General features: G+C 37.9%; 1 protein-coding gene across 6 annotated transcripts in view; it reads right to left on the reverse strand.

The window, feature by feature from the left end:
* The window catches only part of LOC121081017 (aminopeptidase O (putative)), a 204851-nt gene that overhangs the window by 60271 nt on the left and 127101 nt on the right, over positions 1–17479 (reverse strand). For 3 of the 6 annotated variants that reach the window (XR_005825563.1, XM_040579590.1, XM_040579585.1), the window contains one exon: positions 16046–16568. The exons of the other annotated variants lie outside the window; for them this stretch is intronic. Coding sequence is in view for 2 of the 3 variants with exons in the window: in XM_040579585.1 (XP_040435519.1) it covers positions 16539–16568 (30 nt within the window). In the remaining variant the exon portion in view is untranslated. Of the gene's footprint in view, positions 1–16045; positions 16569–17479 lie in introns of those variants that run through there. 6 annotated transcript variants of the gene reach the window in all.

Genomic DNA, 17479 nt, shown 5'->3' on the forward strand with positions numbered 1-17479 from the left:
ACTCCAAACACAAAAGTAATTTTAAAACAACAAAAAAATAATTTAAAAGACCAGATCTGCAAACATTAATTCAGTACCTGCATTCCCAGAACATAAATATGTGCATACCACTTTTGCAGAAACTTACACTAATTTCAGCTAAACCTGAGCTTTTCAATCTTCTCTTTCACGTCACATGAAAAACTGCCTGTCCCCCCATTGGGATATAGTAAACAGGAACTACTGTGGGCATGGGCATCATATGCCTGTGAAGAGCTTGACTAGGGACAGAAACCCTGTGAATAAGCACATCACTACAGAACTATGTTGCCTAGATTTGAAAACGGCCAGTATTAAAATGTCTGATGAACCAACAAAAGACCAAATAAGGTTTGGGCTACAAAAGCTGCTTTTACACTTTTATGCACTCTGCTTCACAGAACAGCATGCAACAGCCTCTGCCTTGTGCTCCTATGTATAGACCCCTGGTACAAAAAACATGCAAAGTGAAGACTGAGCTTCTGACTCAAAAAACAGAATTTCTTCAGTCTTGAATGAGATTGAGTTTTATGATTTTATTTACCCTTTTTTTCTTCTTTTCATAAAGGTCGTAATTTAAAAACAAAAATAAGTATCTACTGACATTTCAGCAAAAGGAGTGTAAATCAGGCCAAGTGGCCCATTAAAACATTGACAAGTTACTATTAATCCACAATGGAAGAGTGCCCACTAATGATCTGTTCTATGAAAACCTACCATCAATAATGTGTTTTGCTGATTGACAATGCAGTGTTTGTGGATTTCATTGTCCTGTGGATGCATGCACAAAACACAAAACACTTCAGTGTCGTGGCTTCCAAGAGACAAGGGGAAACAGTGATAGTTTGGGGCTAGAATGTAGGTAAGAACAAACTTGGCATTTTTTCTGGTATCTGAGTTTCCTCCCTGAAGTCATGCAATGTACTGACCTAATCACTTAAGAGCCTATAAACTGGTAATATGGGGACTCAAAAAAAATATTTAAAAGCTTCCAGCCACAGTCCTTTAGTGTTAGTCACAGCAAGGAGCTGCAACATACTCCATGCCTGCATAGTACCGACGGTTCTGAAGACCTACTGTGGCTACTTCACAGCAGAAGGGGCCCAGGCAAGAAGGCTATGGCAAGCTGGCTCCTGGATGCCTTCAGAGTCAGCAGGGAGAAATGCAGGACCTGGCTGCACCCTCCGCATAGCCTCTGCGCCTTCCACACTGGATAATTAACCTTCAAACCATCTCTGAGCTTTGGGATGTCTCCCCACACTCTGCGGGAAGGCTGCTGTGCCCCTAGCATACCTCCTGAGAAAGGGCAGCCGGGCTGTAAGCGGAGCTCTGCCCACACCCGGCCACGGAACGTCCACGGGCGGGAGCAGGGACAGCTGGCCAGACGTCAGGCAGGGAGGAAGGAAGCCTTCTGTGGGTATTGAATACATGTGCAGCAGGCCAACCCACCTTTTCAGAATTAGATCCACATCCTCCACCGTCACTGACCCAAATGTGTGTGTGGTCTTACCCCAGCGCAGTTACTTTGCTGAAACGTACCATGGCCCAGGAAAAGACAAGGCTTTTGCAGAGGACCGAGCAAGGACTTAGAAGGGATTAATTGCACTTTCCCAACAAGGTCAAAAAAGCAGTATTAACAAATTTCTTTTAGAACTGACCTCTTTTAAACTAAAAAAGTTATAATGGAACCCATTAAAAATTGACAATCACATTTCTTAAAACACAGCATTTCTTTCTGGGTTTTGGGGTGAAAAAGAGGGGAAAGCTAAATCATCTTCATATATACATATATATACACACTTACACACACAGTGCCTATTTTAAGAAGGTAAATAAGATCTTAGAGAAAGCTTCCCTCAGTCTGAGAGGAAATTAAAATTTGACTAAAGCTCATCGTCTATCCCATTACACTAATACGGTTACATATCTTTAAGAAGGCTATAGTTCTTCTACCATACGTTCTTCCAGTGTTTTGCTTTCACCTACAGTTTGCCTTCTCAAGCAATACCGTCAGACTTGTATTTTTCCACTACGAACCGACATCAGTCTAAAACCTGCCCCTTAACTATTCAAGGGCATGTAGGCACAAAAAAAATACTGTCCTCCTAAGCAGGCTGGGCGCGGTATTTGAATGTTGTACATTCCTTCAGTTAATTGAAATTTATATCTCTCTTTTCAAAGGTTCAGTAAACAAATGGCTTGGCAAAAAGACAGTGAAAAATAAGCCAGGAATACCTATTCCAAATAACTTTTATTTCAAATATGCCATTAAGACGTATGTTGATAAGCCACAGAATTTCTGATGCTGTAAGCCAATGTCCTCCTTTAAAAGGAAAAGGAAGAAAAATCAGAAAGTAGGGCACTACCAAAACCTAAGAACTTGGCAGTGAGCCAAAATGAATATCTATATATACAGCTTTACCAGTGAATCACCACAAAGTTGAGATCCAGATCAACACAAAGTAACAGAAATTCCTTCTCTCCCCTGCCTCCTCACCCCTCCCCCCCCTTTTTTCTTCTCCCCAGAAGACCTAATTGTGGCAACCATACTCATTCTCCAAGACATGTTTTGCCTACTACTGACATGCAACTGTTCCACAGCACTGGTCTGGGGAAATTTCTGACGCTCTATCAATACTATTATTATTTCATTTTTTTACCAAGGTACACTTATCTGGAAAACAATTTTCTGTAATATTGATTCACAGAAACTGCATACACATTCATGGACAATAAACATAGTTTCAAAAATTCTTAAAATAATACAAAATTAATTACTCAGAAGAAGTCAGCTGAATATTAAGAAAAAATGTTTATATACTGACATAGGCTGACTTTGAAACAGCTTGTTTCTTCTAAACACTGGAAAAGGGTAGCCTTATTTTTATAGCTTTTAATATTGATTCTTAAGCCTCTTTTTTATGCAACCATACTAACACTATTTTCAACAGATTTCAGCACTTGCTATCAACTCTTAAAAGTAGTATCTCAGATATTTTTTACTTTGTCTTTTGTTACATTCATGGATTTGCTGCTTAAAACTTAAGGCAGTCTGCTCTTCAGTTGAAAGAGATGAAATTTTTCCCAACAACAGAAAAGCACACAATAGAAAAGATTAATTTCAGCTAAGGGCTGTTGGCACAGCTGACCACATTTCACAACAACATGAGTGCAAAACCCCCTATATTTCCATATGGCAGTGAGAATGGCCCTGCGTGCTCCAGCTCTCAGGAGTCACCCGGACTCTCTCCTCTGCCATCACACAACAGACCGGGGCTGTGAATACAGATTGTTCTCCTGCTAAAATGTCAATGCTGCCTGGTACAGGCTTCAAGCTGCATGCATGCCTGCTTCTCTGTCAGGTTGAAGAAATAATTTTCGTAATAGTTCTACTTTAAATGGTCAATGGGGAACGCTTGCCATGATGCATGAGTGTTCACGATGTCCTTCTGGCTGGGCAGTACAGCCTGCCTCCCAAAACTATCAGTTTGTTAATTTGTTTGGTACAACAAGTTCAGGAACTTGGAATAAAATCACTGTCCTCCTGACAGCCTACTTCCAAATCTAATAGCAGAGAAGGAAAAAGAATTTTAATACCACTATTAAAAGAAAATACATAGTTCCAGCAGCCAGAACTCCAGGTAAAACTGCAGCTTTTCAGAAAGGATGTGTCCCACCCCCAAGTAGGAGCAGCGTATGTGCTGTTCCCTGGAGGTACTAATTCATTTCTCCGCATTACCCTTAAATGCTAGCCCACTCCTTCCAGGAGCTGCCATGTTGGTGTGATCAGATTAAATGGGATTTTTATTTGCAGTCACAAGGCTCCTCACTGCTCTCTGATCTCAGCGCAGGTCAACTGCATAAATTCCGAGCAACCGAAACTGCACAGTTATGACCAGACATCCTGTTTGCTGTGAAATCTATTTTTAATACTTCTATGATGGCAGCAACAGGAACTCCCGGTTTAACCAGTTTGCTTTCTGTTATAATTTATGCTGCAGTTAGTTCCTCCAAAAACACCTTCTAAGAGATCCCAAGGTGTACAGATTCTACTTCTCACTGTCAGTTTTAAGGCATCTTTTCCCCACTAGGCTCCCCGCTCCTGCATTTAGGGAGCTTTTCTGGCTGTTCCGAGAAGTAAAGAAAGTGGTTTTCCTAAAGACTTCAAAAGAGTCTCCATTACTTAATCTTAAAGTTCAGTCAGAGAAGATTGTAACATTTGGCTTCTGTATGGGAGCCAAGACATTAGAAAGAATACAAAACTCAAAATATTTTACGCAGAAATTTCCTAATAGTGAACTAGTCAGGAGGCCATGAAGGCTGGGAATTGCTGTGCACTCTCAACACCCACTGGGAGATGGATATTCTCATTTGGGACAATGCCTTTCTTAAAAAGGACAGGTACTCCTTCCCTGAAAACTTACAGCATGGATCCCATCTAAGCTCAGGTTCACCTCCCATATTGGCTTTTCTTAAACTGTTTCTTCCTGTCTTTGAGGTAATAAACAGGCACCTCTCTCAGCCCTCTCCCAATTAATTACGGTGGGACTGTAAATACTTGTTCCCTTCCCCCATTTACCGACCATCATGTCAATTGACCTAGCAATGGTTTTGACTTTAAAAGAGCATTTTAACTGAGCATTCACGTTGACTGGCTTATACACCACATATTCAGTCTTCATATCTTGCTCAGTTCAAACATATCTCTCTTCCTGTACGGCCTGCAGATTTCCAGAATGAATGCTACATGTAAAAAAAATGAAATTAATAACATAAAAACACACAGTAAATAATGGAAAACTCATTCATTTTTTCTTTCCAGGGGGAATGCCTTTAAAGCCTGCAAAAGATACAAGGCTGAGAGAACCAGCATCAACTCAGCGTCTCAGATGTTCATATGTATCTTCAAATCTGTCTTACCCTTGGCTTTTGCTGAAGCAATCCAAAAAAGGTTTTAAGCAATACCAACTTGTTAACTGCTTTAGTAGCCACTCCCACAGAGGAGGAATAAGGAAGGGCGTACCTCACCCAAAACACTCAGCAAGTTTTAGATACAGCTAATTTTGAGCTATTGCCAATCTTGTCCATACTTAAACTGAGAAACAAAAGGCTCTATATAGTCACTGTTCTCCCCAGAAACCCAGTCCAGTTATCAAAACCATCAGCATACGGTAAAAACACTTAATCTGGGTAAACATTTAAGAGTTGCTCTATTGCAATTTGCATTAAAAAAACCCAAACCCTTCTGGAGCAGCTTACTTTGTAACAGAAAGGCCTGCTTCAAAAGCGCTAGTCCTCAACCTTCTTTTAGCATCTAAAATGACTGGGAGAGCCACTGGATGAAGCTAAATTATATACTGCTTTTTTTGGCCACATGTAATCCCCACTTCCAAATTATGATTCTTTTTTATTGCAGATTAAGGCAAGATACCTTCATGAGGTGTTATTCACATCTGAGCTAAAATGAAACCACTAGATTCTTAACTTAATTTCAGTTCTTATGTCTTAGCATTTTATTTGCATCCAAAAATGCCTAAAATCCTTCATAAAATCAATACAGGCACACTCAGAAAGAATTGGTTCTCTTCAGTTTATATTGTATGACAACATAATCTTCCACAAGAACAGATGCACAATGGTACAAAAAGAAATGAAAGAAGGACAAGTGTATTGGTAGTAGCACGGGAGTTGCTCCATACAGGAAGATGTATTTGTTTCCCATTGATCCCATTAAAAAGAACAAAACAAGCACACATTAACTTTTTATCTCCTCTTTTTTCATAGGCAAACCAGAAAAAAAAACAACCACCAAGCTTAGCAGAGGTTTAGATCAGGTAAAGGACAGGTATTCCTTACAGTAGTGTATCAATAAACATCCTCTGGCTAGAAATGGATTTTCACCCTCAAGATAGCCTTTTTTGCAAAGGGAGAAATAAAGAGGTTACTGAAATTCAAGTCTTCCCTACAAATTTAGAAAAATGAAGGCAGGGGACATGGTAAGATACCAATGTGCAAATGCAGGTAGGTGGGATATGATGCAAGACAGGAAATGAAAATGTAAGAACTGCATTTGCTATGTGGTATTGTGGAGAGACTGACTTAATGATTATTATCACTCTACCTTTCTACCTTTCATTTCCCTCTAAGCACCCAGCAGTGCTAACCCTGACACCAGCAAGGTACTAATCCAGCAGGAACCATGGAGGAGTGTAGATGGGTGACTGACTGCCAAAACTTTTAATATTGTTTTATCTAATTATATATCGGCCTAAACTTCTCAAATATATGATTACTTCCAAAGCGCAGCACAATTCTGAGTTGAAAAAATAATTGTAACATGGTGATGGGTCCTTTCAAAGTGTTAAGAGAAATTTCTGCCCAAAGTGGCATAGGACAATGTTTATTTCATTATTTTCGTTCGTAATATAACCCAAAATATTGGCAGGAATAGCTGCAGCATCCTGCCATAAAGAATCACAGCAGTGTAGATATAAAGCGGCCCAAGGAAACAAACGGGAAGTCCAGTCGGCCATTGCCACATCACAGAATATGCTTAAGTATTTCAAAAATATAACTGAAGTCTAAACAGGAAAAAAAACCAACCCACAACCAAAAACCCAGAACAATGTCTGGTTGAAATACATGGGATAGTTGTATGAAGTTCAGGTGTTTAGAAAAAAAACGGAAGCCCTTTTTTGGGGGGAAATCTTCAAACAAAGGAAACTTGGGCAAAGAAGTTTAACGGGGTTGGGGTTTTTTATTTTTAAGACTGAAACCTGCATTTTTATTGATGTCCCTTCAAGTCCCATAAATAAGAAACTTTTGTATCCTGAATATATTTTTGACCCAACAAAGAAAACATACATGAAAATGATTTGCATCCCAGTTGCCTGTTCTGTCAGTCACATGCTTCATAAAAACTTAAAATAATTTTGTCTTGTAACCATGCCTAATTTAATATTAAAGTCAGAATTCCAGCTCAAACCCTCAAGGGAACTCAGCTGGATTTACTGTTAAATCTTTGCCAGTGCTTTGGAAAGAGTCCGCATTGCAAAACACCCACCCAGGCCACTCTTAACTAAGCCAAGATGGCAATTAATTGAATAAACTGGGGGAAAAAAGCCATTTGCACTATATGCTAGCTTCCAGAATATGAAGGATATCCTTGTAAGGGCATCTTTAATTTGATGTTCCTTCCATATACCTTCTCATTCCCATCCCCTATCTCGTAACAGTAAAAGCAAACACGACATAATTTAGTACCCAAATTCTCCTTACCTGTAACTTAAAGCAACTTTACTTCTAAGTCCAGTTTTGGAGTGTTTCATAGGCCAACAGTGGAACTATTTGTAATATTCCCGCAGGAGAACAGGATCCTCCACAGTAGAAAATGCAGGTACTGGCCAGGGAGGGGGAACATAACCAGGAAACCTGGAGCTTTGTTTTCTTTCTGCAGTTCCTTTCCTATGCCTAACTAGATCTTCTCATCCAGCGCACGAGCAGCAATAAGCATTGCAAAATCTCAAGGACATTATTTGTGTTGAAAACACTCCATGGCTTGGTCACTTCCCATTTTGTGACTTAAAAATCTATAAAAATTGTAAATATAATTAGAATCACAATAATGAAAGTGATGGTACATTGCCCCGATTTCTCTTACTTTCCAGATTTTCCTATGTGTAATTAATATTGAGCTATTTTGGAAATCTGTAGGTGATTAATCCAGAGTTCGTGTTTCTGTGTCTGTAATCAGGTTTTTATAAACTTTAACAGATACTCACAATGTTACTGCCAAGTAAAGCTCACACAATAGTCTTCAAAAGTAACTTTTCCACGGCAGATCTGTTTTTCCACAGCAGATCTGTTGGATCACAAGGGATTTTTATTCTGTCATGAAAATACATTTTTTTAACATTTTAATCATTTGGTGTATTCTAACGTTTGAGGGTAATGAAAATACTGAGATGGAAGATGACTCAGGAAGAGATAAGCTGAGAAACTCTAGCTTTTTACTTATGAAGGGAATATAGCCAAACACTGGCTAGCACATGATTCGGAAACATCAAGTTGTATTGCAAAACAAGTATGGGTAAGATACTGAAAAGCTAATGTCTAGCACAAAGAACAATTAACGTTTCAATTCCCTTACTTGAAACCATCAATCATTGCTCTGCCACCAGCAACAACAAAGAGGGACTCCCTGAACTGTAACTACTGTCACTACATCTACCAGTCTCAGTATAAATATTAATATGCAGCACATAAGCTAAGAAGGAAAGCAGAATCCCTGCCTTTTAATTGCGGAGCCGTCTTTCTGTCACAACAAATGGGATGTCATGAAGACAACAGAATTATGGAGCAAGAAAGTAATCTTTTAGACGTGATCAGCTCACCAGACTGCAACACATCAAACCACCTACTGTGATTCAGACCCACAATGAGAAGTGTATCATGGATACACTTCTGCGCACTTCTATACTCAAACAGTTCCAAGTATGACAATCTAACACAAATTGAAGTTTCTGAGTACCTTCTTTTAAAAAAAAACCAACAAACAAAACAAAAAACAAAAACAGAGGCACCCAAAATGAAGCAAAAAATTGCAAGCATATGGCGCTATGGAAGAGTAAACAACATTGCTTTCAGGCCTAGCCAAGGGATTACTGTTACATGAGGAAATCAAGGTTGACTTTTAAAAATCTAAAAATAATTCTAAGAATGCTTCCTGTCTCAATGCTCTGGACAAGAGAAAACAAATGAAAAGGCTTAGTGTCTACACGTCATCTAGGTCATTGGTATTACACAACCTCCCTTTTCAAAAACACTTCAAACAAATTCCTATACAGGACATTCACAGGCTTTAACTGATTAAAAACAAGTGCAAGGTATGAAATACACCCTGAAAGTACCAAATGGCTTGTTTTCAGAAGAAGTCGCTATGTCCCTGGCAAACCATCAGAGCACTTGATAGTTTGAACAGATACTTTTAATTAAATGTAACTTTTAAAAATATTTATTTACATGCCACTTTATACCAGAAGGCTAGATCACTACAGAAAACACACAAGATACAACTCTATTTCTGTCTTAAGTAGCTGCAAAGCAACACACATCATTACGGGAAGTACAGGTCTATAGCAAAGAGTTATGTATGCAATCGTTCTTTATCTTAGGTCTCAGCTCTGCAGTACCTCCAAATTAGTAAGACAGGAGCAGACTTGTCCATCATACCTCTTTCTGTGCTATGAAGACACAACACACTGGCACACTTCTAGCTTCTAAACGAAGTATTATGCCTCCAACAGCCTATCATACAGTGCCTGAAAGTTTTACAATCAGAACTATTTGCACTACAGAACTATGATTTAACAAGCTTTTCTTATTGTACTCCCCCTTTGTGTTAAAAGTTGTAGGACTGTGTACACTCACACAGCCAAAGACAAAAAAGTAAACAGCTGTCCATTAAATTATTATCCTTTAAAGTACACTGAAACCAACACTTACGTTTGATACTTATAGTAAGAAACCACTGACCATACTCTTAATTCATTACTAGAGATTATGTTCTGTTGCTATACAAATATTGATAAAACAAATCCTCCCATGCTCAAATTCATCTTTTCACTTACGCTGCTACATGCACTGGGCCTTTCACAGTATACCTGGCAAGATGCAGTCACAGCACTAGCTTGTGTTCCCATCTCTAATACAGGTTAAAATATCACCAACCTGTCCATACTTGGGCACACAGAGCACTAACTGCTTCATGGAAAACTGTGTACCTTAATTCTTTGGTATTGATAACACTGAGAGCCCTCCCGTGAAGGTTTGTGTTAGCACACCAAACTTGACAGTACATTTCCTTGCCCTCCCCAACTTTCTTAAGTATCTTTGGACAAGTTACCTAGTCCGTCCATGCCTTGGTTTACAATCTGTAAAATCCAGATAAATATTCTAATTTCAGTTCTGAGGGAGAGAGAATTTTAAGAGAGACATTACGTGTTTTTGAGGTATCTCATGCAATGGTAATAAGCTCCTTACATAAAAAAGTGCCTTGCAAGCCTTTAGTAGAAGACAGTTTGTGAACACATAGTTGCATTAAAACTGTATCATCACACTATGAAGTAGTATATAGTTCTGAGATGTCTAAAACCTCTCAGCTACTTTTATACAACTCAATCCTGCAACTTCGAGCTGCTGTAAAATTAGGAGCAATGCATGTAGCAGAGAAAGGTATTCTGTTGCCACGTATACTTCCTCTCCCATGCTAATAAACAAGCATGGAAGTTTTTCAAAGAAAAGCAAATGTTTAATTCCTTGAAAAATATTACAGATGTTACAAAATAAGAGGCCACATTAGAACTGAAGTATGGTATATTAATTAGTTAAACAGGAAAAAGTTTTAAAATGCACCTTCTGTTCATATATCCGCCTCTATAAAACCAGGAAAGCTGAAATCACTTCCCCTGTCTTACTAGTCTCTTTAAGTTATCACTTCTAAATATTAATGCCTCTGTTGCTTGTGCTCCACAAAAAATAAAATTCAGGGTTTTTTACTTCCTTCTATTTCTTACTAAGCATTTGAAAACCTAAGAGGCTTACTCAGGGTAATACCTGTTGCCAAGAACCAGGCCATATTTGTCAAGCCATAATCAAGGTAAATTTGGGTGATAAACTCAGAATCCCATCTTGTGGGTTCCTCACACTATAAACTGGCAAACGCTCAGAAGGGCACTTACTTTTGCTTTAACAGGCAAAAAAGGGCAGAAGAAATTGCAGGATGTAGAAGGAAACTGAGCTTAAGACAGATCAATTCTGCAATTATCCTCCCTCAAATATTATCCCCTCCCCCCCCCCCGCCCCCCCCCCCAATGGTTTTATCTATGCTGTAAGATACTAATTAAAAAAAAAAAAAAAATTACACCACATCTCCCAGTACAAAGCACTCCAGGCAATTACCAGAAGTCAAATCCCCCTTCAATCAGAAAAGCGGTCACTTGGAAAGATCCTGAGGATGAATGACTAAGCCCTGGTTCAGCAAAGCATGTCAATGTATGAGTAGCTTCACCAAATTTGTCGGAAGTACAGCCAAAACACAGAGAAATCTCTTGAATTTAAATAAAAACAAGACAACCGTAGTTACTGCAGAAATGGCACCAAGCTGATCATCTTTTCTTTGAAATAAAGAGGATCTTGAGCATGGAAACATTTAATAATCCCTAGCTTTATTTCATTTCCTTTCGCAATCTGGATGACAGAACATAAGCAAGACACTCATCAGTCTTCCAAGCTAAGTCGTAAGTCTCTTTTTTTCTCAGCTATTTGTGTTAAGAGTGAAGGAGAAGACCAACTCATGACATGGGTGTTCACCACGTTTGGAGACAACCTGAAGACTACGTAGGATATAGTTCATAGAACCAAAACAGTAAATTCTATAAGGAGCAAAAGTAATTAAATCCAAATTCTTAGGAACTGGATTTCATTAGGAACTCATGACCAAACTGTCTCATAGGTTCAAAGCGTCAACCAAAGTGTTTCCTGTGGCTGGGACAGTCATAACATCGTCCTTCTCATGCATCTGTTAGGATTTCCAGAAATGATGAAGCTCACATTTCTGCCTTGCTTTTATGTGGGCTTTTCCCACAGCACCTCTCACAGGAACATGGCAGATTTAGAGCACTAACAAGTTTCATTGGCAAGCCCAATGGATGACTAAATTAAAGCCAAAAAAGGGAAAAATACACATACAGAACAACATAATTGCCTAACGTTCTTTTCAATCAGCATTTTTTCTGGATAAAAATAAAAAGCTTTTCTTGTTAAATAATAAAAATTATTGTTAACTAGAACACATTTACAGCACAAGAGGACAAAAATTTTTTTGTATTTAATTTATAAAGCAAATTGTCACTGGCAATCATTTGTGAATCAAAACTATGGAAAATTGAAGTATCAATACCCTGTGCTTCAAGAAGGAAAATATTTTCTATTCACTCATCCATAGTAAGACTGCTGCCCCAATAAAGTCACAGATACTAGACAGCTTGTGTCTTAGATCTCATCAGATCAAAAATATTTGTTACCTTTATATAGCATATATAAAATGTATTTTTATATATTATATATACATATAATATTTTTATATATAGCATAAGTATCTAAGCTAATGTTGAGATACTGGAGTCTAGTTTCAAATGTTGGCACAGGTTTCACAAAACCTGTAAGCAAAGTGTCTGATGAGAGAAAGTAGACAACTGTGAGTAGTCACTCAATTTGTGCCCACAAGAAAAGTACCACAAGAAAATATATGCAGCACAGACCAAATTAATATAGTACCACTTACACATTTGTTAAAAAATAAATCTTGTCTATTTAAAGCAACAAAGAATGTATTGCTTTTAATGGTAAGCTACCTTCTTGCTCTCAAAGAGTTTTTTGCAGGGCTGGAAGGGGAGGAGAGGATGACGGTATTGCTAAGGTGTACTCATGGCTACTTTAATACTATGGCCATCAAAAAGTAGATTAACAGCTACCATAACCTTTTTTATGATTTTGTAAAAGGTCTAGCCTTTGCCTTTTGTGCTTATGTATTTCCTTAAATAACATTGTCCACACTTTCAGACTCCTATACATGTATTTCTACTATACAGTAGGTGAACACAATCTAAACTGAAAAAAGACAGAAAGAGGACAATAGCTAAGACTGGTCATCACAGTTGTTAAGCCTACTTCTGACAATACGTAAAAAACGTAAGACTGAAATAAAGCACATGTAAGACTGAAATAAAACATATGTAAGACTGTAATAAAGCACACATTTGAGCCAGCAGAGGATTAAACCTCCTTTGGAGTCATTACAGTCAATCACCTCAAGAAGAACCAGAGAACATTTACATCAAACGGATTATTCAGCTGCCATGCACAACTGTATATTCCCAACTAATAAAAAATCCATAGTACAAGAAAACTTACAGAGTGTTTGAATGCAGCATACCGCTTTTCTTCCAAATGTAAGTTGCTCCAGTTGCAAATGCCCTAAAAGGGACAACCTTCTTTCTGCTCCCAAAGCTCACTACATCACCGCTCAGAATTCACTGCATAAACACTTGTTGGGGGCAGGCATTTGAGCAGTACTTAAAACGATCAAATGCTTTTTGGTTTTATTTTGAAAAGAACAAAATTGTTCTCACATTTTCCATTTCCTGTTTTATTAAAGACAAAAGGTATTTGTAAACTAAGGTACAACGGAGCACATTTCAACAACCCAAAATAGGGCTTCATAACTAGAAACAGCGACTGAAAAGTTAGTGGCATTAGAAGATCCTAGTATCTTGGTAGTATCATATGATAGCATGTACAAACATCGCCTTATTAAAATGCCTCCAATGAGACTGATTGCCAAATACTGCTCCATCACAGTATTTCTCCTACATTTCTCCTACAAATTAAAAGGAAAAAAAATCTCTCCGCTAAACCTGCCTTTTTGTTTCCTGCACAAACCTTGTGTTTTACAGTAAAAGGGACCTTAATCTTTTGCTGCACAGGATGGCTGCTGGCTTGGACAGCTATAATTAACAGTGATGTAATTACCTGTAAACTTCAAACTATTTCAACACATGGCCGTGCTAGCCCGAGTTCTCCTAATTTAGAAACGGTCTTCTCAAGAGTCTGAAAGGGAATGGGTGTATGCATGGTGGTAAGTTCCTTCATTGATCTAAAAACGTGGCCTGAATGTGCCCTAATAGGAACATTCACCCTTTGACAAAATCATAACAATATCCATCTGGGACACTTGATGTGAAATATACTATGCAACAACACTTCCTTGCTAAGAGAGATGGGTGCTGTTGAGAAGGAAACCAAGATCCTGACACACCACTACTGCAAATAAAGTACAGCTGATACTGGGGTCAGAACTGGACTAATTATGTAACAATTACTATTATGGCCGAACCACAAACTCCACTCAAATTTTTACTTTTTTTTTAAATTAAATTAATTAAATGTTTCTTAAGTGAACTTTTAAGCAGCACTACCCTGAAAAAATAAATTTTTTGAGCTGTACAATTACAGTTTCTGAACAATCCATAAATACAGGAATTTTTACAGGGACAGAAAACTAATTGCTGAAAATGTTTAGTTTTAATGGCCTGAAATTATATTTGTATGTATTCCGGGGGAAAGTTTTTTAAATGACAGGCTCTGTTGCTCGGACAGCTTAACAAAAGTTACTGCACTCTAATGCATAAGGTGGGTATAAAATTTGTCATCGGAATCCCTGTTTGCCAAAGGAATTAAATGTTTTCTGTAATCAGTGAAGGCTAGCAAATACATTTATAGGGTTCCTAGAAAGTTCTGTGAGATTAACAGAATTTGGAAAGGTGAAGTACAGTGAATGACTCCAATGAAGAGTCTCTGAAGACTACTCCAGGATTTCTAACCATTTTTCTTCCAGCCGTTAAGCACTACAGAGTGCACAAGCTCAAGACATGTATTTCAGATTTGATCCTTGCTTTGATTCTCAGTTCAGTGGATTCAAGAAAAACATTCATTTTGAGGAACAAAAAATACATGGTAATTAAAGTTGTAAAGTAATATTTAATGCCTTTTATGTTAACATTCTTTTACCTGAGTTAGCAGAAGCACCTCCTCCTGAATAAATTCCCTAGTTAAATAGAACTCTCTCTCTCTACCACCTTGTATTTTCTTCTCCCTACCTACTTTTTGCTGACACTTCAAAACATTTTTTATTTGAAATATAACACCATAGCTCATTTTAACAAATCACAAGATTTGCTTCTTGTGTTTCAGTTACACTGGTGAATTTGTTGGTAAAGGATAAAGGAATTACAGCATTTAGTATTAGTCATACATATCACAACTGGTTTGGGTTTTCATTTTTTTATTAGAAACTTAGCAGCTATTTCAACAAAGTCATTTTCGCTCAGGTTATTAACAGAGCTTAAATACTGACAATTGTAAATCGCTGGAGCGAGAATAATGATCAATAGCAACAACCAATAGGAAAAAAAAAATCAAAGATAATCACATTTTCAGTAAACTAGCAGACAAACTTTAAACGCTTGAAAACAGTGTGTCTGAAAAAGCAGCAGAAACTATTCTGGAAAAGTTGAATTACTCCTCAAAGTTTCAGTATAAAGTCAAACTAAAAGTGAAACAAACAAATGCAATTTTGATAATTTGCACAAGTCGTCTTTCCTTACCTAGTGCGTGTACACACACATATTTCGTTGCTCCCCTAACTAGTGTACCCTTGGTATCTCAACCTACAATACTTATTTCTACTGATGGAATCCTTTCGAGCAGTTTTTATGTTGTAACAGTGACCTTCACGTAGAAGTGAATTAGAGTCCTAATAAAAGATATGTTTGCCTTCAAATTCCACAGTGGATACAGATCGCATACTACAATTCCACTAGTCTGATTGAAGGATTGTTTTCTCTTCCCCAACACTCAGCACTGGCATGGATCTTTTTTCAAGCAGGTACAATCCAGTATAACAACAAAAATAATAACAACAGCATTTCTATCACACTCAGCATAATAAAACAACACTAATTTTAACCAGCCAATTCTTTCCAAGCTCTGTTCTACCTTCTCTAATGTTCTCACATAATCAATGTGATTCCTAGATATGCTGCCCAGATAAATGATGAGATGAAGAGACAGTGCAAGATTAAATGAGGAATAAAGAATGTACAAGAACTGGAAGGATGACAAAAGCAGAAATGCAAGGGGTGAGTGTGTTCAAACTTGTGTATATACACATACACATCATAATAAGAGTATCTACAGAGAACTATAAACAGAAAACAAGGTGAGAAAAAGGTAACTTAGGAAACAGAAAAAGCGACTGAAAGTAATGAACAGTGCTGAAAGTGACTAAAGAAGACAAAGAACAGACAAAAAAAAAGGATGAAAAAGAAGCAGGAAAGGAAACACTGTAATAAAAACTGCTAAGAAAAAATAAAATACTTCAGAGACAGAGCAGCAAAAAGGTCTGAAAGGAAAAAAAAGCCCCCCCCCAAAAAAAAAAAAAAAAAAAAAAAAAAAAAGAAAAAAAGAGAGAGAAGAAAAGCAAAAGAGTTACTTGACTAGAAAGCCTTTCTCACCCATGGAATTTGTTAGACTGCTATAACCCATCACGTGTGGGTCCGCACTGGAGAGCAGCACCACACCTTTCTACGTGAGCTTCCCCACTGGTTCATATGCCCCTTAAGCACAGTTTGCGCTACCAGTTACACAGTTCTTATCCAGCATATGGTTATCTTCAAATGTTCCTTTAAATACATACACATGTATGTAAAGTCAGCTCCTACAAACTTAACTCTTTAGAAGGCAACTTTTCTCAAGAAGCAATTCCCCGGCAGTTGTCAGCAACCTTTCCTCCACAATTCTGCTTTTCACTTATTCCATACAGAATTATCTCTCTGTCCTAGATTTTGCACTTGGATGTAGAAGCAGTTGCTTTGATTTGGCGGTGTCTCAGTATAGCAAAGTCATCCATCTTGTATTAGAAATAGGACTTCCTATCACAAAGAAAAAAAAATGATAGAGGAAAATCGGACAGCAAGACACATGAAAGTTTAGAAGCTACATTTAATAAGTTAGTGCTTGTTTTGAAAGGATAAGCAAGATCAAAGCAAAGCTCAGTTTTCTAGATGCAGCAAAATACATCACTATTATTGTTTTAATTACACTTGTGATATCAGCTGGTACCAGCTAACTTCTCTGTTTACTTACTGCTCTGCTTCTCACCTCCCTCTTCTCACTCCATGGTTTTATTCCTACCTGGCAAAACAGCACACTCTTCAGGAGTGCCTTACTTTTCCATTACCTGCTTCTTTCTTTCTTTCTTTCTTGGTCTCTTGTTTACCCCCAAACAAGTACTTAAACTGCTGTATGATGCCATTTCTGCTACAAGCCAATATAGCTAAAAAACAAGAATCCTAGTGGAATTCCAGAGGTTAGCACCATCCACGCTGACTGGGCAGCACACTGACAGGTAAGTCCATCCTGGAAATCTAGTTGTAACCAACTCTGAAACCAAGTAATGCAATGAAGGTCTGCCATCACCGGGGAGGTCCCTCACTCTTTTTATCTTCTCTTGTCTCTAACCGCACTGGGAAAGTTACCACTTTTATGACCAAACGTTTAAGGAGCATGACAAATTCCCACCCTCTGTGCCTAGTCAGTGGTTTCACTACCAAAGGTAAGGTTATTGTTAATGTCTTTTTCTTCCCATGGGGTTAAGTACCCTGCCAATGCAGTGGTGTGAACCTGCACTGAATCCCTGAGAATTATTATGGATATTAGAAGACAATGTGCATTCTTCAATTTTAATTCATGTTTCTGCTCACAGACCTTACTCAGGATGTATTGTTTAACAAAAACAGTAAGTATATCTTAGGTTTATACATTAGGTTTTGCATTTCTAACA

Source organism: Falco naumanni, chromosome Z, assembly GCF_017639655.2.
Source record: "Falco naumanni isolate bFalNau1 chromosome Z, bFalNau1.pat, whole genome shotgun sequence".
Lineage (NCBI taxonomy): Eukaryota > Metazoa > Chordata > Aves > Falconiformes > Falconidae > Falco > Falco naumanni.